Source organism: Liolophura sinensis, chromosome 8, assembly GCF_032854445.1.
Source record: "Liolophura sinensis isolate JHLJ2023 chromosome 8, CUHK_Ljap_v2, whole genome shotgun sequence".
Classification (NCBI taxonomy): domain Eukaryota; kingdom Metazoa; phylum Mollusca; class Polyplacophora; order Chitonida; family Chitonidae; genus Liolophura; species Liolophura sinensis.
The window spans coordinates 57,748,118-57,775,505 of record NC_088302.1 but is presented as its reverse complement, the minus strand read 5'-3'; the positions used below and the strand labels follow the sequence as shown (position 1 = coordinate 57,775,505).

The 27,388-nt window shown below is 41.3% G+C and overlaps 1 protein-coding gene across 1 annotated transcript in view; it reads left to right on the top strand.

The window, feature by feature from the left end:
• LOC135473007 (uncharacterized) overlaps positions 1 to 27,388 on the top strand; it is a 161,361-nt gene that overhangs the window by 118,694 nt on the left and 15,279 nt on the right. Inside the window, exon 6 of the mRNA XM_064752773.1 lies at positions 10,164 to 10,949. Within this exon, the coding sequence (XP_064608843.1) occupies positions 10,164 to 10,949 (786 nt within the window). The remainder of the gene's footprint in view (positions 1 to 10,163; positions 10,950 to 27,388) is intronic.

Below are 27,388 nucleotides of genomic sequence, written 5' to 3'. Positions count from 1 at the left end.
CCTTGACATTTTATCCATGATTAACCAAATAGATTCTCCTGCACTTTGACAGTTTATCCATGATTACCCAAATAGATCCTTCTGCACTATGACAGTTTATCCTTGATTACCCAAATAGATTCTCCTGTACCTTGACAGTTTATCGATGATTACCCAGATAGATTCTCCTGCACTTTGACACATTATCCATGGTTACCAAAATAGATTCCCCTGTACCTTGACATTTTATCCATGATTAACCAAATAGATTCTCCTGCACTTTGACAGTTTATCCATGATTACCCAAATAGATCCTTCTGCACTATGACAGTTTATCCTTGATTACCCAAATAGATTCTCCTGTACCTTGACATTTTATCTGTGATTACCCAAATAGATTCTCCTGTACTTTGACAGATTATCCATGATTACCCAAATAGATTCTCCTGTACCTTGACATTTTATCCATGATTACCCAGATAGATCCTTCTGCACTATGACAGTTTATCCTTGATTACCCAAATAGATTCTCCTGTACCTTGACATTTTATCCATGATTACCAAAATAGATTCTCTTGTACCTTGACATTTTGTCCATGATTACCCAAATAGATTCTCCTGCACTTTGACAGTTTATCCATGACTACCCAAATAGATTCTCCTGTACCTTGACATTTTATCCATGGTTACCCAAATAGATTCTCCTGCACTTTGACAGATTATCCATGATTATCCAAATGTTTTCTCCTGCACTTTGACAGTTTATCCATGACTACCCAAATAGATTCTCCTGCACCTTGACAGTTTATCAATGATTACCCAAATAGATTCTCCTACACCTTGACAGTTTATCCTTGACAACCCATATACATTGTCCTACACCTTGACAGTTGATTGTATGTTAGTTAGCTAGTACACTTTACAGTTAATATTAGATCATCATCATGTATATCCACTGATTGGTACTTTGGTACTATGTGAAGTGGCTGGTGTGACCTGCAGACAGTCTACAAACAGTCAGATATACATAGAACATCTGCTCACCACCTACATGTATTTCCCCTACCTTTTGTCCCAAACTCTAAATGAATCATCTGGTATCGTGGGTGTTGTTGGGCTATGATTGGTTCGCTGTGACTCAGGCTGGTCTATTATGAGGGAAGAAGGGGAGATAGGTAAGGAGAGCCTAACAGGAAGGTTGTTATATCCTGACACTCTGATGTGACCCCAGTAGTTGTGGAGATATCCTTCATGAGCTGAAGTTTGTGACCTCATAGAGTGACAGAAAGTTCTCAGTCAGAATTAGAACAATTAACGCAGTAATTACTGGAGGTATACTCCAAAACTCACTTAAACGGACTATTTAGGGAGAGCCTAGTATGTATTAGTATGAGTTATCAGGGAGTTTGGTAGTGATGCAGTTCAGACATGTTGAGCCCCTGTGTGAGGATGGCCTCCCATCACCCGGGAGAAGTGTGTGTTTGTGGACCTGGCAAAGGTAAGGTCCCGTGTTGTCATAGTTGTGTGGTCATTCCACACTGAGGACGGCCGCTGCCATCTCGCGGTGTTTAAGAAACCCACTGTCCTGTTGATTTTGTGGCCTGAGTGTAAACGCTGCGCGTCCTCACAGACCGCTGCTCTCTGACCACTGAGGTGACTTCAGTTCAATAAGCTGGAAACTTGCATTGTATTGTCATGGTAGAATTATTGTTTGTGATCAGAACAGATGAATTTTCATTGTTGTCATTACCCCCAAAGTATCTTGGCTGTCTGAGGCAAGAAGTTGCCTTTTATTGGTGAAGAAAGATGGACAATTTTCTTCATCAGCCTCATGGTCATTTTGCAATGTACCTTGAGCCGTTTTCCTGGATATCTGATATACATTCACCTGATGTGACTCAGGGATATCACCTGGACAGAATCAGATATTGAGTCTGAGAGCAAAATGGCCTTTGTTAGACTCTGATTACAAATCTTTGTATAAGGAGACAATACTGTCTGTCAAAATTTCCAGGTACCTTCCTTTGATAAATCATTATTTTTGAAAGTTCAATACAGAAAGGGGTGGTATACAAATAAATTTCTCACAAACTGTAATTTTTCAAACTTTTCGCATGTTTGCAAGGATTTATTCAAGCAAATACAGAAGATATTATTCTGTGCTGTGTGATAAAATGATATTTTTTGTCTCAATCTGGCCAGTCCAACCAATGTAGTTTTCTCCACAAAATCTGATTAGTACTATGCATAAATTGCACTGAAAGTTGCTCTTTGATATGAGACAAGGTTGAAGAATTATGGAAGCTAAGGTCTCCATTACTGCTGACACTCACATGCTCTGCAGATTATTATACACAGTATCACACACTATATTACAATATCACACACAGTATCACACCGTATGTCACACACAGTACCACACCCTATATCACACACAGTACCACACCATATATCACACACAGTATCACACTATATTACACACAGTACCACACCCTTTATCACACACAGTATCACCCACTATATCACTCACAATATCACACAGTAACACACTATAACACACACACACTACCATACCTATGTCACGCACAGTACCACACGCTATATCACACACAGTACCATACTGTATCACATGCAGTATGACACTATATCACATGCAGTATCACACTATATCACAGTGTCACATAATATCACACAGTACCATACAATATATTACACACAGTATCACACTATGTCATGCACTTTATCACATGCAGTATCACACTATATCAAACACTATATCACAATATCACACACACACCACATCCTATATCACACACACACTACCATACCTATATCACACACAGTACCATACTGTATCACATGCAGTATGACACTATATCACATGCAGTATCACACTATATCACACACAGTATCACACTGTCACACAGTATCACATATCACACACTGTCATGCACTATATCACATGCAGTATCACACTATATCACACAGTCATACACTATATCACATGCAGTATCACACATAATACCCTATATCACAATATCACACACAGTACCACACCCTATGTCACACACAGTACCACACCCTATTTCACAAACAGTATCACACACCATAACACACAGTACCACACCCTGTATCACGCACAATATCACACACAGTATCACGTACTATATCACACAGTATTACACATTGTCACAAACTTTATCACACAGTATCACACCCTGTGTCACATGCTGTGTCACACATTATATCAAACACTATTACACGCTATATAACGCACACTATATCATGCACTGTATCACACACTATATCACACATAGTATCATACACTATGTATCACACATTATCTCACACTGTATCTCACACTATCACACTATGTGTCATACACACCACTATATCATACACTGTATCACACACTGAGCTCTCCGCTAGGACACCTGTTACCTAAGTACCACACACACACTGTATCATACACATACTATATTATACACTTTATCACACACTAAACTCTCTGCTAGGACACCCCTCAGTAACCTTAAGACCAGTAAGTGGTTTGTGCTTTCACGGAAAACTCTTGATCAAATATTTAATTTCTGTTTCATCATGCAGCATAATTTTGAAACGCTAACTTCTCCACTTTGTTGAATTGTGTAAATGGTATATAGGGACCTCTGTGGCTCAGTTGGTTAGTGCGCTAGCGCAGCGTAATGACCCAGGTGTCTCTCATCAAGTCAAGTCCAGCTCATGCTGGCTTACTCTCCAGCTAAAGTGGGAAAGTCTGTCAGCAACCTGCAGATGGTCATGGGTTTCCCCCAGGCTCTGCCCGGTTTCCTCCCACCATAATACTGGCCGCCGCCGTATAAGTGAAATATTCTTGAGTACAGTATAAAACACCAATCAAATAAATAAATAAATGGTGAAAAAGTGTTGCAAAGATGGAAAATTTTCTGTTAATACTCTGAACCCCCACATAAGTGTAGAGGTGTTTGAATGGCACATGATCAGTAATTCCCTTCTAACGACCTGTACAGTGGCTGACGCGATAATTATACCACCCCTTCAAATGTACTCTCGTCGTCATATCACTGAAAAATTGTCAAGTACGACGTTCCACCCCAATCACTCACTCACTCAAATGAACTCCATACTCAACCACAGCAACCACAGTAGATCATCTTCATCCTCACGCCCACAACCTGACTCGATAATTTCACAGAGCTTTATTACATACTTCATAGAAACATGAAAGACACATTTTACACGTGTAGGTCGTCCATACTTCTGTTGTTCTTGTTTCTTTTGGAAATTTCTCGGCAGTTTAATTAAGATTTTATAAAATTCCATGTCATCCACTTTATGATTCTCATTGAAGACCATGAATATGTGGATGTCAAATATCAGAAGTTTCATATATTTATTAGAGAGGAAAAATACAGCCATGATGAAAAATTAGATCAGTAAACATGTCAGATTAGTTGCAATACAAAAGTATCACATCAGAAATGGTCATATAAGTTGTTATGGTAAACTCATATGAGAATAGACAGGTGTTAGAACATGTAACAGCATACATATAGACATGTGTTAGAACACGTAACAGCATACATATAGACATGTGTTAGAACGTGTAACGGCATACATATAGGCATGTGTTTGAAGATGTAACAGCATACATATAGACACGTGTTAGAACACGTAACAGCATACATATAGACATGTGTTTGAAGATGTAACAGCATACATATAGACACGTGTTAGAACGTGTAACAGCATACATATAGACATGTGTTTGAAGATGTAACAGCATACATATAGACATGTTAGAACACGTAACAGCATACATATAGACATGTGTTAGAACATGTAACAGCATACATATAGACATGTGTTAGAACGTGTAACAGCATACATATAGACACGTGTTAGAACACATAACAGAATACATATAGACATGTTAGAATGTGTAACAGCATACATATAGACATGTGTTTGAAGATGTAACAACATACATATAGACACTTGTTAGAATGTGTAACAGCATACATATAGACATGTGTTAGATCAGTTAGATCAAATTAGATCAGTAAACATGTCAGATTAGTTGCAATACAAAAGTATCACATCAGAAATGGTCATATAAGTTGTTATGGTAAACTCATATGAGAATAGACAGGTGTTAGAACATGTAACAGCATACATATAGACATGTGTTTGTGTTTGATCAGTTAGATCAGTTAGATCAAATTAGATCAGTAAACATGTCAGATTAGTTGCAATACAAAAGTATCACATCAGAAATGGTCATATAAGTTGTTATGGTAAACTCATATGAGAATAGACAGGTGTTAGAACATGTAACAGCATATAGACACTTGTTAGAATGTGTAACAGCATACATATAGACATGTGTTTGAAGATGTAACAGCATACATATAGACACGTGTTAGAACACGTAACAGCATACATATAGACATGTGTTAGAACACGTAACACCATACATGTAGACAGGTGTTAGAACATGTAACAGCATACGTATAGACATATTAGAACATGTAACAGCATACGTATAGACATGTGTTAGAACACGTAACAGCATACATATAGACATGTGTTAGAACGTGTAACAGCATACATATAGACATGTTAGAACGTGTAACAGCATACATATAGACATGTGTTATAACGTGTAACAGCATACATATAGACATGTGTTAGAACATGTAACAGCATACATATAGACATGTGTTAGAACATGTAACAGCATACATATAGACGTGTTAGAATGTGTAACAGCATACATATAGACATGTTAGAACATGTAACAGCATACATATAGACATGTGTTAGAAGACATAGAGTTATTATGTTGTGATTGAGACATTCCAGATAATGATGTAATACTGATTCCCCCCAGCGGTGGAGCAGTAGTCACCTCTCCCCCCATAAACACTGACACAATATGTAAAGAAGGCCTACCATCAAACCTGTCAGGAATGTCTCTCTGTTTAATTTAATTTTATTAAAGTGCTTTATGACTTAGGAATCCAGTAATATGTATAGTCACATAAGGGGGAGTTTTCAATCCCGTTCTGTCAGCATCAGGGAGGAGATAACAGCTGTGACAAATCTAACCATGGCATGTAGCCAGGTTATACATAAAGGGGAGTTTTCAGTCCCGTTCTGTCAGCATCAGGGAGAAGATAATAGCTGTAACAAATCTAACCATGGCATGTAGCCAGGTTATACATAAAGGGGATTTTTCAGTCCCATTCTGTCAGCATCAGGGAGAAGATAAAAGCTGTGACAAATCTAACCATGGCATGTAGCCAGGTTATACATAAAGGGGAGTTTTCAGTCCCGTTCTGTCAGCATCAGGGAGAAGATAAAAGCTGTGACAAATCTAACCATGGCATGTAGCCAGGTTATACATAAAGGGGAGTTTTCAGTCCCGTTCTGTCAGCATCAGGGAGAAGATAAAAGCTGTGACAAATCTAACTATGGCATGTAGCCAGGTTATACATAAAGGGGAGTTTTCAGTCCCATTCTGTCAGCATCAGGGAGAAGATAAAAGCTGTGACAAATCTAATCATGGCATGTAGCCAGGTTATACATAAAGGAGAGTTTTCAGTCCCATTCTGTCAGCATCAGGGAGAAGATAAAAGCTGTGACAAATCTAACCATGGCATGTAGCCAGGTTATACATAAAGGGGAGTTTTCAGTCCCATTCTGTCAGCATCAGGGAGAAGATAAAAGCTGTGACAAATCTAACCATGGCATGTAGCCAGGTTATACATAAAGGGGAGTTTTCAGTCCCATTCTGTCAGCATCAGGGAGAAGATAAAAGCTGTGACAAATCTAATCATGGCATGTAGCCAGGTTATACATAAAGGAGAGTTTTCAGTCCCATTCTGTCAGCATCAGGGAGAAGATAAAAGCTGTGACAAATCTAACCATGGCATGTAGCCAGGTTATACATAAAGGGGAGTTTTCAGTCCCATTCTGTCAGCATCAGGGAGAAGATAAAAGCTGTGACAAATCTAACCATGGCATGTAGCCAGGTTATACATAAAGGGGAGTTTTCAGTCCCATTCTGTCAGCATCAGGGAGAAGATAAAAGCTGTGACAAATCTAACCATGGCATGTAGCCAGGTTATACATAAAGGAGAGTTTTCAGTCCCATTCTGTCAGCATCAGGGAGAAGATAACAGCTGTGACAAATCTAACCATGGCATGTAGCCAGGTTATACTTGGTTAGTTCTGTTTTGGAGGATGGGGGGTGGGCGAGTGTAAAACTGCTTGTATAGATCAGACGGAATATTTCATTAACAGTTGACAGCATTTTAAGTGCAGACTGAATATATCAAGAACATTTGGACAGCCTTTTGGTTTGCAGACAGAACATTTCATTCATAATCAACTGCATAAAATCAGGATTGAGTGAAAAGAGGAAAAAATTGGATAACAAAGAAAAAAGAATGTTTATAGGCAGTGTTGGGGAAAAATATACAACGTTTACTCTGTGACTCTCGCATATGTGGGGCCCATTTATTTTTAACTGATAGGAAATGCCTTTGTCCATCATTACCTTCCTGTTTAGATTATGCCGAAGCTGTACAATCTATTAATGGGCTGTTAACCGGAAAGAGTTGTCTATGTGACAGTGGTTCTCACCAGTGGATATAAGTTCAAAAGAACCTATATATACGTGTAGACATCAAAACATGCATATTGCCCAACAAGGTGTCTGAGGCATGTTGTTGTTGTCTAAAAATTAGAACAAACAAGGAGTCACAGGTATATTGTGTAAGGATAAAGAAAAAGGTGTTATTAATAATGTCTAACTATAAAAAGGGTGTCAGTTATATTGTCTGACAATGAAAAAAGGTGTCAGTTATATTGTCTAACGATAAAAAAGGTGTCAATTATATTGTCTAATGATAAAAAAGGGTGTCAGTTATATTGTCTAACAATAAAAAGTGTCAGTTATTTTGTTTAACAATAAAAGGGGTGTCAGTTATATGGTCTAACGATAAAAAAAGATGTCAATTATATTGTCTAATGATAAAAAAGGGTGTCAGTTATATTGTCTAACAATAAAAAGTGTCAGTTATTTTGTTTAACGATAAAAAGGGTGTCAGATATATTGTCTAACAATAAAAAAGGTCTCAGTTATATTGTCTAATGATAAAAGATGAAAGCTGTGTTGTGTAATGATAAAAAAGGTGTCAGTTATATTGTCTAATGAGGTTTGTCTGGATAAAAAAAAACAAGTTTTAACTTGCATATTGTCTAAGGATGAAAAAAACAACCTTTCACGCATATATTGTGTATTGTACAGACATTTATTTATTTATTTCATTGGTGTTTTACTCTGTACTCAAGAATATTTTCACTTATATGATAAGCATTTTGGGAAACTTATTTTAGCCTGTATGGCTGTAAGCTAGGTGGTGATGTAGGTGTGGCATGAAGGTATTGGGTTCACCCTCTGAGTGTTTGTATTGAGGATAGATGACTCACCATGCAGTATTATGTCAGCTTCAGAGAGAGTTGACCCAGTAGGTGAACCATAAGGCATGAGGTAGGACTTACCCAGTGGCTACATGTGAGAGTAGTGGGACAGGTTAGAGACCTCTGTATTTACAACAGGGGGGAAAAAACTGTTTTGGGACCGACTTTTTTGTGTTTGTTGAAGGCTTTTTATTACGTGTATTAAATCAATACATATTCTCATGCCCATCAATTAAGCATTTAGATGTAAACCCAACATATTCTCATGCCCATGAATTAACCATTTAGTTGTAAACCCAATATATTCTCATGCCCATCAATTAACCATTTAGTTGTAAACCCAACATATTCTCATGCCCATGAATTAACCATTTAATTGTAAACCCAACATATTCTCATGCCCATCAATTAACCATTTAGTTGTAAACCCAATATATTCTCATGCCCATCAATTAACCATTTAGTTGTAAACCCAACATATTCTCATGCCCATGAATTAACCATTTAATTGTAAACCCAACATATTCTCATGCCCATCAATTAACCATTTAGTTGTAAACCCAACATATTCTCATGCCCATGAATTAACCATTTAGTTGTAAACCCAGCATATTCTCATGCCCATCAATTAACCATTTAGTTGTACACCCAACATATTCTCATGCCCATGAATTAACCATTTAATTGTAAACCCAACATATTCTCATGCCCATGAATTAACCATTTAATTGTAAACCCAACATATTCTCATGCCCATGAATTAACCATTTAATTGTAAACCCAACATATTCTCATGCCCATCAATTAACCATTTAGTTGTAAACCCAATATATTCTCATGCCCATCAATTAACCATTTAGTTGTAAACCCAACATATTCTCATGCCCATGAATTAACCATTTAATTGTAAACCCAACATATTCTCATGCCCATCAATTAACCATTTAGTTGTAAACCCAACATATTCTCATGCCCATCAATTAACCATTTAGTTGTAAACCCAGCATATTCTCATGCCTATCAATTAACCATTTAATTGTAAACCCAATATATTCTCATGCCCATCAATTAACCATTTAGTTGTAAACCCAACATATTCTCATGCCCATCAATTGACCATTTAGTTGTAAACCCAACATATTCTCATGCCCATCAATTAACTGGTTATTGAAAAACATACCATAACAGCAGATATGACAAATTCCACACATTTAAGGTGGCCAGCCATGTTTTATCTTTGATCTGTTTGCTGTAAGGAGTGTGGAACAGATAACTGACTAGGATCCTTCATCTCACACATGTTGATGTACCTCAGGGTGTACCCAATGCTGGGATGAGAGGGTTAAGGTGGGGGAGGGGGGGAGGGGAGACAGGGTTGATACAGCTGGTCACCCAATCAGATGCCAGTGGCTGGCTAAGAAATGTCATCTGGTATTAGTTAGGACATTGAGGAAATCTAGGCTGTATTTCAGTCATGTCAACACCGTTTTGCATTGACAGAAATATTTCAGTTTGTCTTGCATTGTGAGCCAGTGTTGACCGTGACTCTAAACATTTTGAGGAATTTTATAGCATCCTTACAAAAGCAGCCATACTGCCCAGTTCCACAGCTGTGCCAGACGCTTAGTGTTCAATCTGCGCTGTGATAATCAAACTGTGTTTTGGTGTGATTTCAGTGCCCTTGCTCCAAGGCCTTACAAGCCCCCAGTACCTGCAGCACCCTTTAAATCTGGGGACGATGATGCCCCGCCTGCCCTTCCACCCAGGAACTACCGTAAGTTTGATGAGGGGCAGCCTCCTGCGAATACAGGGAACAATCTGAGGCGGTTCAGCACAGAGGGCAGATTAGACAAAACCCCACAGCGGAGGTTGGATGGGGACACTGGCAACGGACGCTTTGACTCGCCTAAAGAGGACACCTATGTGGCCCAGTTGCGTCAAGAGGCCAGGCGAAGACTTTCTGAACATGTGATGCCAAACCCGGCACGAATCAACTTTATCAATTCCAAACCTGCAAGTTATATTTCCCATTCCGTTGCCACACAGCCGATGGTTCCTCAGGAAGCGACAGCCATTCCACAGGGTCAGGAAAACAGCGGAACTGCCATGACGCCCACCTCCGAGACCAAGCCACCTGCGGGACCAGTGGTACAACCATCAGGGGAACCAGTGGTACAACCACCTACCCAGTACGAGACCAACCGTTCACAGAAAAGAGAGAGTCCGTCCTCATTCCTGACCCAGCTGAGGATAGAGGAAGAAGGTGACTCTCTGACCACGGTGACTCCCCCAGACAGCAGCCCGGAGCTACCCCTTCCGTCCCCACCACGCCCCACTCCAGGGGAGGAGGTGAGAGACCAGGGAGACCTGCCCCCACCCCCGAGCTTCATCATGGAGGACAGGGAGGCCACAGACAATAGGGCAGATTCCCAAGGAGAGGGGGAAGAAGTTGATGGACAGAGGTGAGTAATGCTGACATACTCAGTCTTGTAATCATGCACCCATATTCATCTAGTTTAGTTCGGTGGGGTCTTAGTGTGACATTGCAGGAAGGCTTTATATAAACTGTACCTGTAGCTGTATCACCTGTCTCGCCTGTCTTACCTGTCAGGTACCTGACTGGTCCATGGGGTGCTTCTGTGTTTGATCACAGCAGTAAGAAAAATAGGCTTAAATAAATTTTCAGCTTCAAGCTAAACAAATGAACAGATCACAAATAAATATCAGTGTTGTTTACGAAGTTTGTTAACGAGGTTGATCTATGGCTATAACCTGAACATTTACCTAACTACCCTAACTCATCAAGACCAGACTAGAAGAATTATGGCTCAGGAGTAGATATCATCTTTGAATTACTGAGGTTTTAACTATTTTAGGAACCAGTTCTGATTTTAACATCAAATCTTATAAAAATGTTTACACTGCTCATCACTAATGTCAAGTTATAGAAACAATCCATGCAAGGGCAGCTGGTAAAACCAGCACCAGATACTACCATGGCACTGTCATATAGAGGTGTAGAGTTATCTCCCCTTTGCGGTGCATCTTACATGTCGATCACACATCACTGTATTTGACCTGAACTTTCATCCTTGACTGAATTGTTCATTTAGATGGAGTCAGAGCATTCTTCTCATCTTAGAAAACTGAGATTTCATTGGCTGGTAGGACAAAATCTTACTGGTAAAATGCAAGTGTCAGCACCAAAATTAATATTTTGTGATCTTTGTTTACATCTGAAAAGGTAGAATGTATGGATAAAATTATATTATGTTATTCTGCTTAAAACCGGACCTTTCTGGATGGATTGAATAACAAGCTAAAGTGGAAAGTTAATACCAAACAACTTATGTCCAAAAGTTAACAAAACTTTCAACATTCTGTTAAAAAATTTTAATTTTTTTAATAGCAGCATTGCACTAATTTGAAGTGTTACTTTGATATATAAGTTTTTTTTCCTGGATTTAATTGCAAAGAAAATGTTGGCAGACTATCAATTAAGTATATGTTAAGTGATCAGTAAGGACCCCCTGCAGACTACCCTGGATACAAGAAGTTATCTGACCGCCTGCCTCCCACCCTCTTCACCCCACACCCTCCATGTGGCTGTGATCAGTCTCTCAGGAGAATACTAACAAAGTGTTAAGAGGCATCATATTGGCCAGTCGTATCCAGTAACAGAGAAGTAAGCAAGAGAAAGAGATGACTGACATACATCTACTGGTGCCTCTTACTGCTGTGTTATGATGGGGATAATTTCTACATCTACCAGTGCCTAACTGCTGTGTTATGATGGGGATAGTTCCTACATCTACCAGTGCGTAACTGCTGTGTTATGATGGGGATAGTTCCTACATCTACCAGTACCTTACTGCTGTTTAATGATGGGGATAATTTCTACATCTACCAGTGCCTAACTGCTGTGTTATGATGGGGATAATTTCTACATCTACCAGTGCCTAACTGCTGTGTTATGATGGGGATAATTTCTACATCTGCCAGTACCTTACTGCTGTGTTATGATGGGGATAATTCCTACATCTACCAGTACCTTACTGCTGTGTTATGATGGGGATAATTTCTACATCTACCAGTGCGTAACTGCTGTGTTATGATGGGGATAACTCCTACATCTACCAGTACCTTACTGCTGTGTTATGATGGGGATAACTCCTACATCTACCAGTACCTTACTGCTGTGTTATGATGGGGATAATTTCTACATCTACCAGTGCGTAACTGCTGTGTTATGATGGGGATAGTTCCTACATCTACCAGTACCTTACTGCTGTGTTATGATGGGGATAATTCCTACATCTACCAGTGCCTTACTGCTGTGTTATGATGGGGATAATTTCTACATCTACCAGTGCGTAACTGCTGTGTTATGATGGGGATAGTTCCTACATCTACCAGTACCTTACTGCTGTGTTATGATGGGGATAATTTCTACATCTACCAGTGCGTAACTGCTGTGTTATGATGGGGATAGTTCCTACATCTACCAGTACCTTACTGCTGTGTTATGATGGGGATAATTTCTACATCTGCCAGTGCCTTACTGCTGTGTTATGATGGGGATAATTTCTACATCTACCAGTACCTTACTGCTGTGTTATGATGGGGATAGTTCCTACATCTACCAGTACCTTACTGCTGTTTAATGATGAAGATAATTCCTACATCTACCAGTACCTTACTGCTGTGTTATGATGGGGATAACTCCTACATCTACCAGTACCTTACTGCTGTGTTATGATGGGGATAACTCCTACATCTACCAGTACCTTACTGCTGTGTTATGATGGGGATAACTCCTACATCTACCAGTACCTTACTGCTGTGTTATGATGAAGATAATTCCTTTATCTGCCAGTGCCTTACTGCTGTGTTATGATGGGGATAATTTCTACATCTACCAGTGCCTAACTGCTGTGTTATGATGGGGATAGTTCCTACATCTACCAGTACCTTACTGCTGTTTAATGATGAAGATAATTCCTACATCTACCAGTACCTTACTGCTGTGTTATGATGGGGATAACTCCTACATCTACCAGTACCTTACTGCAGTGTTATGATGAAGATAATTCCTACATCTACCAGTGCCTAACTGCTGTGTTATGATGGGGATAGTTCCTACATCTACCAGTACCTTACTGCTGTTTAATGATGAAGATAATTCCTACATCTACCAGTACCTTACTGCTGTGTTATGATGGGGATAACTCCTACATCTACCAGTACCTTACTGCTGTGTTATGATGGGGATAACTCCTACATCTACCAGTACCTTACTGCAGTGTTATGATGAAGATAATTCCTTTATCTGCCAGTGCCTTACTGCTGTGTTATGATGGGGATAATTCCTACATCTACCAGTGCCTTACTGCTGTGTTATGATGAAGATAATTCCTACACCTACCAGTGCCTTACTGCTGTTTAATGATGAAGATAATTCCTACATCTACTAGTACCTTACTGCAGTGTTATGATGGGGATAACTCCTACATCTACCAGTACCTTACTGCTGTGTTATGATGAAGATAATTCCTTTATCTGCCAGTGCCTTACTGCTGTGTTATGATGGGGATAATTCCTACATCTACCAGTGCCTTACTGCTGTGTTATGATGAAGATAATTCCTACACCTACCAGTGCCTTACTGCTGTTTTATGATGGGGATAATTCCTACATCGACCAGTACCTTACTGCTGTGTTATGATGGGGATAATTCCTACATCTACCAGTGGTTTTACTGCTGTGTTATGATGAAGATAATTCCTAGATCTACCAGTGGTTTTACTGCTGTGTTATGATGAAGATAATTCCTACATCTGCCAGTGCCTTACTGCTGTGTTATGATGGGGATAATTCCTACATCTACCAGTACCTTACTGCAGTGTTATGATGAAGATAATTCCTACATCTCCCAGTACCTTACTGCTGTGTTATGATGAAGATAATTCCTACATCTGCCAGTGCCTTACTGCTGTGTTATGATGAAGATAATTCCTACATCTGCCAGTGCCTTACTGCAGTGTTATGATGAAGATAATTCCTACATCTACCAGTGCCTTACTGCAGTGTTATGATGGGGATAATTCCTACATCGACCAGTACCTTACTGCTGTGTTATGATGAAGATAACTCGTACATCTGCCAGTGCCTTACTGCTGTGTTATGATGGGGATAACTCCTACATCTACCAGTACCTTACTGCTGTGTTATGATGAAGATAATTCCTACATCGACCAGTACCTTACTGCAGTGTTATGATGAAGATAATTCCTACATCTGCCAGTACCTTACTGCTGTGTTATGATGAAGATAATTCCTACATCGACCAGTACCTTACTGCAGTGTTATGATGAAGATAATTCCTACATCTGCCAGTACCTTACTGCTGTGTTATGATGAAGATAATTCCTACATCTACCAGTACCTTACCGCAGTGTTATGATGGGGATAATTCCTACATCGACCAGTACCTTACTGCTGTGTTATGATGAAGATAACTTCTATATCTGCCAGTACCTTACTGCAGTGTTATGGTGAAGATAGTTCCTACATCTACCAGTGCCTTACTGCTGTGTTATGATGGGGATAATTCCTACATCTGCCAGTACCTTACTGCTGTGTTATGATGGGGATAACTCCTACATCAACCAGTACCATACTGCAGTGTTATGATGAAGATAATTCCTACATCTGCCAGTACCTTACTGCTGTGTTATGATGAAGATAATTCCTACATCTACCAGTACCTTACTGCTGTGTTATGATGAAGATAATTCCTACATCGACCAGTACCTTACTGCTGTGTTATGATGAAGATAATTCCTACATCTGCCAGTACCTTACTGCTGTGTTATGATGGGGATAACTTCTACATCTGCCAGTGCCTTACTGCTGTGTTATGATAGGCATAACTCCTACATCTGCCAGTGCCTTATTTCTATGTTATGATGAGGAATAACTCCTACATCTGCCAGTGCTCTTACTGCTGTGCTGTGATGGGGATAACTCCTACATCCTGTTATGATGGGGATAATTCCTACATCTACCAGTGCCTTACTGCCTTTACGAGTACATACATCCTCAGCCCCTCCCTTACCCATGGCCATCCTCAGCACCTCCCTTACCCATGGCCATCCTCAGTCCCTTCCTTACCCATGGTCATAATCAGCCCTTTCCTTACCCATGGTCATTCTCAACCCCTCTCTTACCCATGGCCATCCTCAGCCCCTCCCTTACCCATGGCCATCCTCAGCCCTCAAAAGTATTTTGTGCTCTTGCATATTTAAACCACACAAGTGGCCTAAAGTAAATATGGACAATATTAGAAACACATTTTGGTAGAGAACCCAATGAGTTGGTGAATAAAGAGGAATGGTTGTTGTTGGAATGATGAACACACAGCCACATTCCTTCTCTTGCTCCCCTTCCCGGCATCCTTCTCTTGCTCCCCTTCCCTGCATCCTTCTCTGGCTCCCCTTCCCTGCATTCTTCTCCTGCTCCCCTTCCCCCCATCCTTCTCTGGCTCTCTCTCCCCTTACCCACATCATTCTCTGGTTCCGCTTCCCCGCATCCTTCTGTGGCTCCCCTTCCTGTCCCCTAGTAGGCCAAAGACTAGCATTTAAGGTAAGCCTTTGTGTACACAGCCACAGCATCCAGTGTGCATGTTCTCTCACACCTCAGTCTACCTGCATGGCTAGTGAAGACTGATTAGCCTGGGACCACCCACCCCCCACAACAGTCAGTGGACTCACCCTAGGCAACCAGCCTGCTACTGTTTACTCTGGAGGGCAGTGGGGCTGTCCTCTGTGGGACAGGGGCTGTAGCACAAGGATAGTAGTAGTACCCCCATCCGCATCTTATGCACATCTTATGAGGCTTGTATTTACCTATATACCATTTGCTAATGGTAGATGTCTCTGACAGTCTCTGTGGGGTGAGAAAGGAACTACATCGTTAAGTTCTTAACATCAGACTAGTCTCAGATTCTCGCGAGCCCATCCATCTCCCAACATCTCACCTATACAAGAACTGTGTCAGGAACTGTACTTTGATTAGGCCAGGTGAGACAGTTATTAAGGCTTCCTTGTTAGCCTGGCCAGGTCAGCAGCCAGCTCTGAGAGTGAGTGATGAGTTTACCTACCCCAGACTACCCCTCACTACCCAATACCTTATCCCACAAGCCCGGCAAGATTCTCCTGGCATCCAGTTACCAGCTGATTTATGCAGATCTAGGGTTGTGAAATACTGTCACTGGTAGCTGGGCTAAGCAGATGTGATCATGAACATTGGCTACAGGGGAACAGCCGGAGTGACTCCCCTACCAGCCGCCGGCTTTCTCTGGGTCTCTCTCACCTGACCATCTGTTGCCTGTCTCCCTGGCTCTACCCTGTAGGATACTCAGGTGTGCCCTCCCTCAGGTGTGCTGCAGTAATTGACTTATTGATGTACTCCGGATTACTGGATATACATTGATCTGGCAGTTCTCAGCTACGTGTCATCTGTGTCTTCCTCTTGCTGGGAGGTGGAAAACATTGACAAATATATGGGTAGCCATCTAACAAAGTTGCTCATTTCTGGATGTGCCAATTTCATGCTGCAGTTCTCCGTTGTGGCTTCTGAAGCTCCTGCTGATATCACTGCTCACCACATCAGTTCTCATCAGTCGGTGTGACATGCACTCAGCTAATACTTCACTACAGTCTGTTTTCCTGACTATAACACACAGCCAGGGCACTCTTCATATACACATTGAACTACAGGGACCTTTGGGCTAAGCATTTCTTTCTTCACTATGTGGGTGAGGACACTACTGTGAGCCAGAATTGAAGCTGAGCTGACCCAAGTAGGAACTTAATTCATTGGCAGGCTGAGAAGTGAAGAGAAACTTTGGTAGAGGATTTCATTTCGTGACACTTTCTGTGTGATATCTGTGTGTTTTGATTGCTGCTTGTTTGAGAAGTGGAGGATATAAATGGTGATGTTTACATGTCGGCGCTGGAGGATCAGGTGAGATGTTAGGTGGGTTGGGGGGAAGGGGGTGGTGGGGGTTGTTGTCAGGAAGCGTATTGTTGTCTTTGTATGTAGCCACCAAATGTATCATTTTGAGAGGGGTTTTTTGTGCAAATATTATGTATGGACCTAGTTGTAGGATCGTTTTAGATACCAAATTTACCCTTATCTTGCAAGATTCTGCAAAAGGTGATGAAAGTGCTAAGTATTAGTTTTAAAAGGAATTGATTGTATGGGTGATTGCGGAGATTGGTGCACATGTCAGATTGCTGTATTTCTATTTTCAAAACAGCCATAACACATGTTCCTGCATACATTCTTTGCATATTATGTAAAGCCGTATCCCAGAGGAGAGAAAGATGAATGAAGATGAATGAATGAGTCTGTAATTGAAAATATATGTGGCGATTTCAGTAACGTGTAGGAACTGTGAGAATCACTCTGGTATGAAGCTCCTCCTATTTTCTGGCGTTCCACTGGGATCTTATCTTGGCAAGCTTGGCAACTCTGAGTAACCTTGCATTTCCACAGGTTCTGCTGTTTTTTCACTGCTTTTAACCTGACATACAGAATATCTCCTCTCCAGCTCTATTTTTGTTTCTTCACTTCCTGCAGCCATCTCCAATTTCAGAAAAAATAATATTTTCATTAATAAATCACGGAGAAAACATATTATCCAGGTACATGTAGCTGTACTTTGGTTTCTACATTCTAAATTATTCTGTGTATTTCTAAGCCTGAACATATTTATAAGTCTCTGCCTGCATTTTGTCAGAAATGACAGGAAATCCATGCACAATCAGTGTACAGTAAACAGTACAGTGTTAGGTTCTTACAGACTTATTCAAAACAAGGATGATGCTCAATATATACATGTATTGATGGGTTTTTCTGAGATAAATGATTGGTTTGTACAAGGCTTTGATATCAGGTACTCACTTCAGACTTGATCATTTATGCAAAATGCAATATTACCATGCAGTACGGCAAACCATGTACTGAATAGATTTCAGATTCTACACCATGTGGTGCCATGTTTATTTGTGAGAGTGCATTGAGTGTTTGTCATGAAATAAGTCTTCAGTTTCCATGATTGGGACACTGCCGTGCTGTGGTATATAGCCTGTGCTAGCCATGTTACATTCAGTCCTGCAGGTTGGCAGCTGCGTCAGGTCCATTTCGATGCCACTGCTGGCCTGGCTCATCATTCAATATACCTTGTACATATGTATAACATTGTGCATTTTTGTGCATGTGCCGTACAGCTGCCGCAAGGTCACATATTTATACGTTTATTGAAAGATGTTATGAAGAAACAGCACACAGAGTATGTGTGCTTGGTTTATTAGTCAAAAGTAATTCTGTACTGATCTTCATTGCTGACATCACTTCTGCTACTTTCTCACAGATTTTTTATTTTGTTCAAATTTTGTCACAAAAGCAGCAAGCAGAGAAGCAATACTTGTAGTGGTACGTTGATACATGTGGTGATTAGTATAATAGGTTTGGAGTCCAGAAATTCTGTGTGAGTAGAGTACATTGGTAGATGATATATAAACATGCTGTGCTGTGTGGCTAAGGACCCTTCACACTGGAGCACTGAGTACATCAAGAGAAATCCACATTATTACACCAGTTTCACACAGCACTTACTCCAGGACTTAATGGCTAACCTTCCATTGACATTGACACTAGATGTTTATATACATGTATGTAGTCTGGTGTTTGATATTTACTAGCTAACCCTGGAGTAGCTGACCAATGTCCAGCTGGCTATACACAGATGGAACTCTCTAGTCATGGTGATCAAGTGACCAGGGCTGTTTGTTTACTTACACTGGTCACCATTGGGAATGTGAAGTAGAACCTCTGAAAATGTCTTGAGTATAGTGATATTGTAACAGTTTCTGTAACCAGTAATGTAATCTAGACAGCTGCCTGTTGTATTATGTAGTCATACTGAGTGAATGTTGATTCAGGCTGAAAATATCCCCATAACACATTCTGTGTATCCTCTGGACGTGTCATTTGGAATGGCTATGGTAATAGATGTGTAAATGTACTTACTGCTGACGGTTGGCCATTTTCTGTGAATGGTCTGAAAATAGCACATCCGCTTACAACTCTTAAAAGCTCATGTATGATGTCTCCTCTAGAGCCTATTGGCATTTAGTCTGCTCTGGCTTTTGAATTCACAGAGACAGAAATTGTCAGATGATGTTGATTCATCCTGATGAGGACAGAGTCGATTTTAGCTTATTACACATTTCTGATTCACTTCAGAGAACATTCTGCTTTGAGCATGGATTTGTTACCATGCTATATTTATTCCACTTGGAAGACACTCCTAACATTTTCTGGCAATGCCAAAACCCATTAATAGCTCAGAAGAATTGCAAAAGTGTGCTAGCAGTCTTTTTCACATGTTGTTGTTTTTTCTTTTTTTGTTTTTTTTTTTCATTCTTCCTGCAGGAATACTGTTCATTTCCTGTGAGTTCATCTGAATAAAGATTAAAATCGACAGTTCATCTGAGTAAATGTAGAAATTGAGAGTTCATCTGAGTAAATGTAGAAATTGAGAGTTTATCTGAGTAAATGTAGAAATTGAGAGTTCATCTGAGTAAATGTAGAAAATGAGAGTTCATCTGAGTAAATGTAGAAATTGAGAGTTCATCTGAGTAAATGTAGAAAATGAGAGTTCATATGGGTGAAGGTAGAAATTGAGAGTTCATCTGGGTGAAGGTAGAAATTGAGAGTTCATCTGAAAGAATGTAAAAATTGAGAGTTCATCTGAGTAAAGGTAGAAATTAAGAGATCTTCAATGTAAAAATTGACGTGTAGGTTATGGCATCTAGCTTAGGTGATATTTACTCTCCACTGAGGAACTGTTGGAAGGCTATCAATCACTCTAGTTTCTTCTGACTGATACTTGTGTATCCCAGTATTAGGGAGGCTGACAAATTTGTGTGCGGGTTCGACTAGTCCTGCTCAGCCAAACCTGTAAATGCTGGTACGGTTGTGGTACAGTTGTAAGTCAGGTCGAAGAATGTTGTGACAAGAACCCCAGTGACTGTTACAACACCCACCCTCCTAAACGCTTCCCTCCAGGCATTATCTACACCAGTAAACAGCACTCTAGTGGAATATTTATAACTGCCTACAGGGAGGGAAGCTGCTCTTTAGGAAAGCTAAATTGAGAGATATTTTTCTGGTGAGGAAACTGACAGATATCACTGGAAAAACAAATGGGACTGACAGAAGTTGTGTGCTGAGTTTGTTCTTTGGTTCTCTCTCCACTACACTTTTCAATTCCATCTCTGCTTGAGACTGACCAATTTCATTCCCAGTCCATCTGTAATGTAGGAGTGCTGCCAAACTAATGCGCACTTCTCACGCAGGTAGCTAACCACCCATGCCCATATGGACAACTGTAATTGGGCATTCATGAATTTTTCTCTTTGCAGTAAGTACACTTTGCCAGAACATGCATGTCTGGATTTCATCTGTTCCGAACTGTTACCACTGGAGCTCATCAGAACTCACACTGACAGGAATTTGTATACATCTGTGTTCCTGCAGATGTGTTCATTGTTCAGCTTGTGAATACAGATGAATGTGGGGGAACTGAGCAAATCTAGCCATCAGTAGAAAGCCTCGCAGTACATCTGTGTTCCTGCAGATGTGTTCATTGTTCAGCTTGTGAATACAGGTGAATGTGGGGGAACTGGGCAAATCTAGCCATCAGTAGAAAGCCTCGCAGTACATCTGTGTTCCTGCAGATGTGTTCATTGTTCAGCTTGTGAATACAGGTGAATGTGGGGGAACTGGGCAAATCTAGCCATCAGTAGAAAGCCTCACAGTACATCTGTGTTCCTGCAGAGTTGTTCATTGTTCAGCTTGTGAATACAGGTGAATGTGGGGGAACTGAGCAAATCTAGCCATCAGTAGAAAGCCTCGCAGTACATCTGTGTTCCTGCAGATGTGTTCATTGTTCAGCTTGTGAATACAGGTGAATGTGGGGGAACTGGGCAAATCTAGCCATCAGTAGAAAGCCTCGCAGTACATCTGTGTTCCTGCAGATGTGTTCATTGTTCAGCTTGTGAATACAGATGAATGTGGGAGAACTGAGCAAATCTAGCCATCAGTAGAAAGCCTCGCAGTACATCTGTGTTCCTGCAGATGTGTTCATTGTTCAGCTTGTGAATACAGGTGAATGTGGGGGAACTGGGCAAATCTAGCCATCAGTAGAAAGCCTCGCAGTACATCTGTGTTCCTGCAGATGTGTTCATTGTTCAGCTTGTGAATACAGGTGAATGTGGGGGAAACTGAGCAAATCTAGCCATCAGTAGAAAGCCTCACAGTACATCTGTGTTCCTGCAGAGTTGTTCATTGTTCAGCTTGTGAATACAGGTGAATGTGGGGGAACTGGGCAAATCTAGCCATCAGTAGAAAGCCTCACAGTACATCTTTGTCCCTGCAGATGTGTTCATTGTTCAGCTTGTGAATACAGGTGAATGTGGGGGAACTGTGCAAATCTAGCCATCAGTAGAAAGCCTCGCAGTACATCTGTGTTCCTGCAGATGTGTTCATTGTTCAGCTTGTGAATACAGATGAATGTGGGGGAACTGAGCAAATCTAGCCATCAGTAGAAAACCTCGCAGTACATCTGTGTTCCTGCTGATGTGTTCATTGTTCAGCTTGTGAATACAGATGAATGTGGGGGAACTGGGCAAATCTAGCCATCAGTACAAAGCCTCGTAGTACATCTATGCTCCTGCAGATCTGTTCATTGTTCAGCTTGTGAATACAGATGAATGTGGGGGAACTGGGCAAATCTAGCCATCAGTAGAAAGCCTCGCAGTACATCTGTGTTCCTGCAGATGTGTTCATTGTTCAGCTTGTGAATACAGATGAATGTGGGGGAACTGGGCAAATCTAGCCATCAGTAGAAAACCTCGCAGTACATCTGTGTTCCTGCTGATGTGTTCATTGTTCAGCTTGTGAATACAGATGAATGTGGGGGAACTGAGCAAATCTAGCCATCAGTAGAAAGCCTCGCAGTACATCTGTGTTCCTGCAGATGTGTTCATTGTTCAGCTTGTGAATACAGGTGAATGTGGGGGAACTGGGCAAATCTAGCCATCAGTAGAAAGCCTCGCAGTACATCTGTGTTCCTGCAGATGTGTTCATTGTTCAGCTTGTGAATACAGATGAATGTGGGGGAAACTGAGCAAATCTAGCCATCAGTAGAAAGCCTCGCAGTACATCTGTGTTCCTGCAGATGTGTTCATTGTTCAGCTTGTGAATACAGATGAATGTGGGGGAACTGGGCAAATCTAGCCATCAGTAGAAAGCCTCACAGTACATCTGTGTTCCTGCTGATGTGTTCATTGTTCAGCTTGTGAATACAGATGAATGTGGGGGAACTGGGCAAATCTAGCCATCAGTACAAAGCCTCGTAGTACATCTATGCTCCTGCAGATCTGTTCATTGTTCAGCTTGTGAATACAGATGAATGTGGGGGAACTGGGCAAATCTAGCCATCAGTAGAAAGCCTCGCAGTACATCTGTGTTCCTGCAGATGTGTTCATTGTTCAGCTTGTGAATACAGATGAATGTGGGGGAACTGGGCAAATCTAGCCATCAGTAGAAAACCTCGCAGTACATCTGTGTTCCTGCTGATGTGTTCATTGTTCAGCTTGTGAATACAGATGAATGTGGGGGAACTGGGCAAATCTAGCCATCAGTAGAAAGCCTCGTAGTACATCTATGCTCCTGCAGATGTGTTCATTGTTCAGCTTGTGAATACAGGTGAATGTGGGGGAACTGGGCAAATCTAGCCATCAGTAGAAAACCTCACAGTACATCTATGCTCCTGCAGATGTGTTCATTGTTCAGCTTGTGAATACAGATGAATGTGGGGGAACTGTGCAAAGCTAGCCATCAGTAGAAAGCCTCGCAGTACATCTATGTTCCTGCAGATGTGTTCATTGTTCAGCTTGTGAATACAGATGAATGTGGGGGAACTGTGCAAATCTAGCCATCAGTAGAAAGCCTTGCAGTACATCTGTGTTCCTGCAGATGTGTTCATTGTTCAGCTTGTGAATACAGGTGAATGTGGGGGAACTGGGCAAATCTAGCCATCAGTAGAAAGCCTTGCAGTACATCTGTGTTCCTGCAGATGTGTTCATTGTTCAGCTTGTGAACACAAATGAATGTGGGGGAACTGAGCAAACCTAGCCATTAGTGGAAAACCACATAGTGGAACTGAATGTTAGCAGCCAGTTCACATTGAAGTTGACCCATGGTGCAAGGATATGGTTCCAGAGTATGAGTGGAAAAACAGCCTTGTCTAAAAATACTAAAAGCAGTAAATGGTTTGTCATAAATTGTGGGCAGCACAGACTGGAACAGCAGTTTACAAGTCACAGTTTGACTGATACATGTATGTTACAAAATTGGCCAGTTATATTTCACATTTACAGTCTTAGCTATTGATGTCTATGTTGTCCCTGGCCAAAATATCCTCCAGTGAACAGGAGATTTCCTCAAAGATAGCACCTTCCAAAAGAACTGTTAAGGCAGTTTTACTGTCTTTGTTTGATGATTGTGTGGCGTAATATGTGCATGAAGTTGTCAGTTTGTGGGTGATATCTGGTCAGAGTACAACAGTCCCCCCAAACCCCACTGCTCATCCAGTCATCTTGTATGTGTTTTACACCATACTTCCTTATGCTGTCAGACTGTGGAGCATACATCACCTGGGCTACATATAGTGGGGCAAAACCACACAACACCCTTCATGTTCACTTTGAACACTCTGCTATCTCCCGAAAGGTGTTCACTGGAAACTGAGAAGCTATAAGAATAATGACAGACTACACTTAATGAAATGCGGGATCTGGAAGGTTTTCAGGGATTCAGAAAAAAAATGGTCCCCTTCTCGCCCTTGTGAAGTGAAGATAATTTTCCCCCTCTTGCCCATGTGAAGTGAAGTGAAGATAATTTTCCCCCTCTCGCCCATGTGAAGTAAAGATAATGGTCCCCCTCTCACCTGTGTGAAGGGAAGATAATTGTCTCTCTCTCACCCATGTGAAGGGAAGATAATTGTCCCTCTCTCACCCATGTGAAGGGAAGATAATTGTCCCTCTCTCACCCATGTGAAGTAAAGATAATGGTCCCCCTCTCGCCCATGTGAAGTAAAGATAATGGTCCCCCTCTCGCCTGTGTGAAGTGAAGATAATGGTCCCCCTCTCACCCATGTGAAGTGAAGATAATGGTCCCCCTCTCACCCATGTGAAGTGAAGATACTGGTCCCCCTCTCACCCATGTGAAGTAAAGATAATGGTCCCCATCTCACCCATATGAAGTAAAGATAATTGTCCCTCTCTCACCCATGTGAAGTGCAGATAATGGTCCCCCTCTCACCCATGTGAAGGGAAGATAATTGTCCCTCTCTCACCCATGTTAAGTAAAGATAATGGTCCCCCTCTCGCCCATGTGAAGGGAAGATAATTGTCCCTCTCTCACCCATGTAAAGTAAAGATAATGGTCCCCCTCTCGCCCATGTAAAGTGAAGATAATTGTCCCCCTCTCGCCCATGTGAAGTGAAGATAATTGTCCCCCTCTCGCCCATGTGAAGTAAAGATAATGGTCCCCCTGTCACCCATGTGAAGGGAAGATAATTGTCCCTCTCTCACCCATGTGGAGTAAAGATAATGGTCCCCCTCTCACCCATGTGAAGGGAAGATAATTGTCCCTCTCTCACCCATGTAAAGTAAAGATAATGGTCCCCTTCTCACCCATGTGAAGGGAAGATAATTGTCCCTCTCTCACCCATGTGAAGTAAAGATAATTGTCCCTCTCTCGCCCATGTGAAGTGAAGATAATTGTGTGAAGTGAAGATAATTGTCCCCCTCTCGCCCATGTGAAGTGAAGATAATGGTCCCCCTGTCGCCTATGTGAAGTAAAGATAATGGTCCCCCTCTCACCCATGTGAAGGGAAGATAATTGTCCCTCTCTCACCCATGTAAAGTAAAGATAATGGTCCCCCTCTCACCCATGTGAAGTGAAGATAATTGCCCCTCTCTCACCCATGTGAAGTAAAGATAATGGTCCCTTCTCGCCGATGTGAAGTAAAGATAATGGTCCCCTCTCACCCATGTGAAGTACAGATAATGGTCCCCTTCTCACCCTTGTGAAGTGAAGATAATTTTCCCCCTCTTGCCCATGTGAAGTGAAGATAATTTTCCCCCTCTCGCCCATGTGAAGTGAAGATAATTGTCCCCCTCTCGTCTGTGTGAAGTGCAGATAATGGTCCCCCTCTTGCCTGTGTGAAGTGAAGATAATTGTCCCTCTCTCGCCCATGCGAAGGGAAGATAATGGTCCCCCTCTCGCCAGTGTGAAGTGAAGATAATTGTCCCCCTCTCGCCCATGTGAAGTGAAGATAATTGTCCCCGTTTCACCCATGTGAAGTGAAGATAATGGTCCCCCTCTCGCCCATGTAAAGTGAAGATAATTGTCCCCCTCTCGCCCATGTGAAGTGAAGATAATGGTCCCCCCGACCTTGCCCATGTGAAGTGAAGATAATGTGCTCATAGCACGTGCTTGTGTAAGTTCCTATATCAAACATTCTGGTGGCCATTCTGTTGGCAAAATGTCATTTTTTAAATCTTGTGTTTCAAACTGATATTTAATTGTATCTTCAGTGGTTCATTCTAGCATGTCAAGGCAAGGCATTGCTTGAGCGATGTTATTTTATCGGAATGATGTGTATCTAACTGCTATTTATCTTGTAGATGTGATTAGATGGGGACTATTATCAGGTATCCTTCATGTTTTTAGCCTCCATCAGGTATCCTTCATATATGGTATCCCTTCCTGTTTTAAGGCTCTATCAGGTATCCTTCATGTTTTTAGCCTCCATCAGGTATCCTTCATATATGGTATCCCTTCCTGTTTTAAGGCTCCATTGGGTATCCTTCATGTGTTTAGCCTCCATCAGGTATCCTTCATATATGGTATTCCTTCATGTTTTAAGCCTCCACCAGGTATCCTTCATATATGGTATTCCTTCATGTTTTAAACCTCCACCAGATATCCTTCATATGTGGTATCCCTTCACATGACATCCCTCCACATAGTATCCTTTCATGTAGAGTATCCCTTCAAGTTATAAGCCTTCACATTGTAAGCTTTCATGTGGTAAACCTTCACATGTCACCCCTTCATTTGATAAGCCTTTACATGGCATCCCTTCATGTGGTAAGCCTTTCATGGGACCCCTTCATGTGGTAAGCCTTTACATGGCATCCCTTCACGTGGTAAGCCTTCATTTGGCTTCTTTTAATGTACGGTATCCCTTCACATGATAAGCCTTCACATGGCATCCCTGCACACGGTAAACCTTCACTTGGCATCCCTTCACACGGTAAACCTTCACATGTCATCCCTTCATGTGGTAAGCCTTCACATGGCATCCCTTCACATGGTAAACCTTCACTTGGCATCCCTTCATATGGTAAGCCTTCATTTTCCCTTCACATGGTAAACCTTCACATGGCATCCCATCATGTGGTAAGCCTTCACATGGCATCCCTTCATGTGGTAAGCCTTAATTTGGCTTCCTTTTATGTACGGTATCCCTTCATGTGGTAAACCTTCACATGGCATCCCTTCATGTGGTAAGTCTTAATTTGGCTTCCTTTTATGTACGGTATCCCTTCACATGGTAAGCCTTGACATGGCATCCCTTCACATGGTAAACCTTCACATGGCATCCCTTCATGTGGTAAGCCTTCACATGGCATCCCTTCACATGGTAAACCTTCACATGGCATCCCTTCATGTGATAAGCCTTAATTTGGCTTCC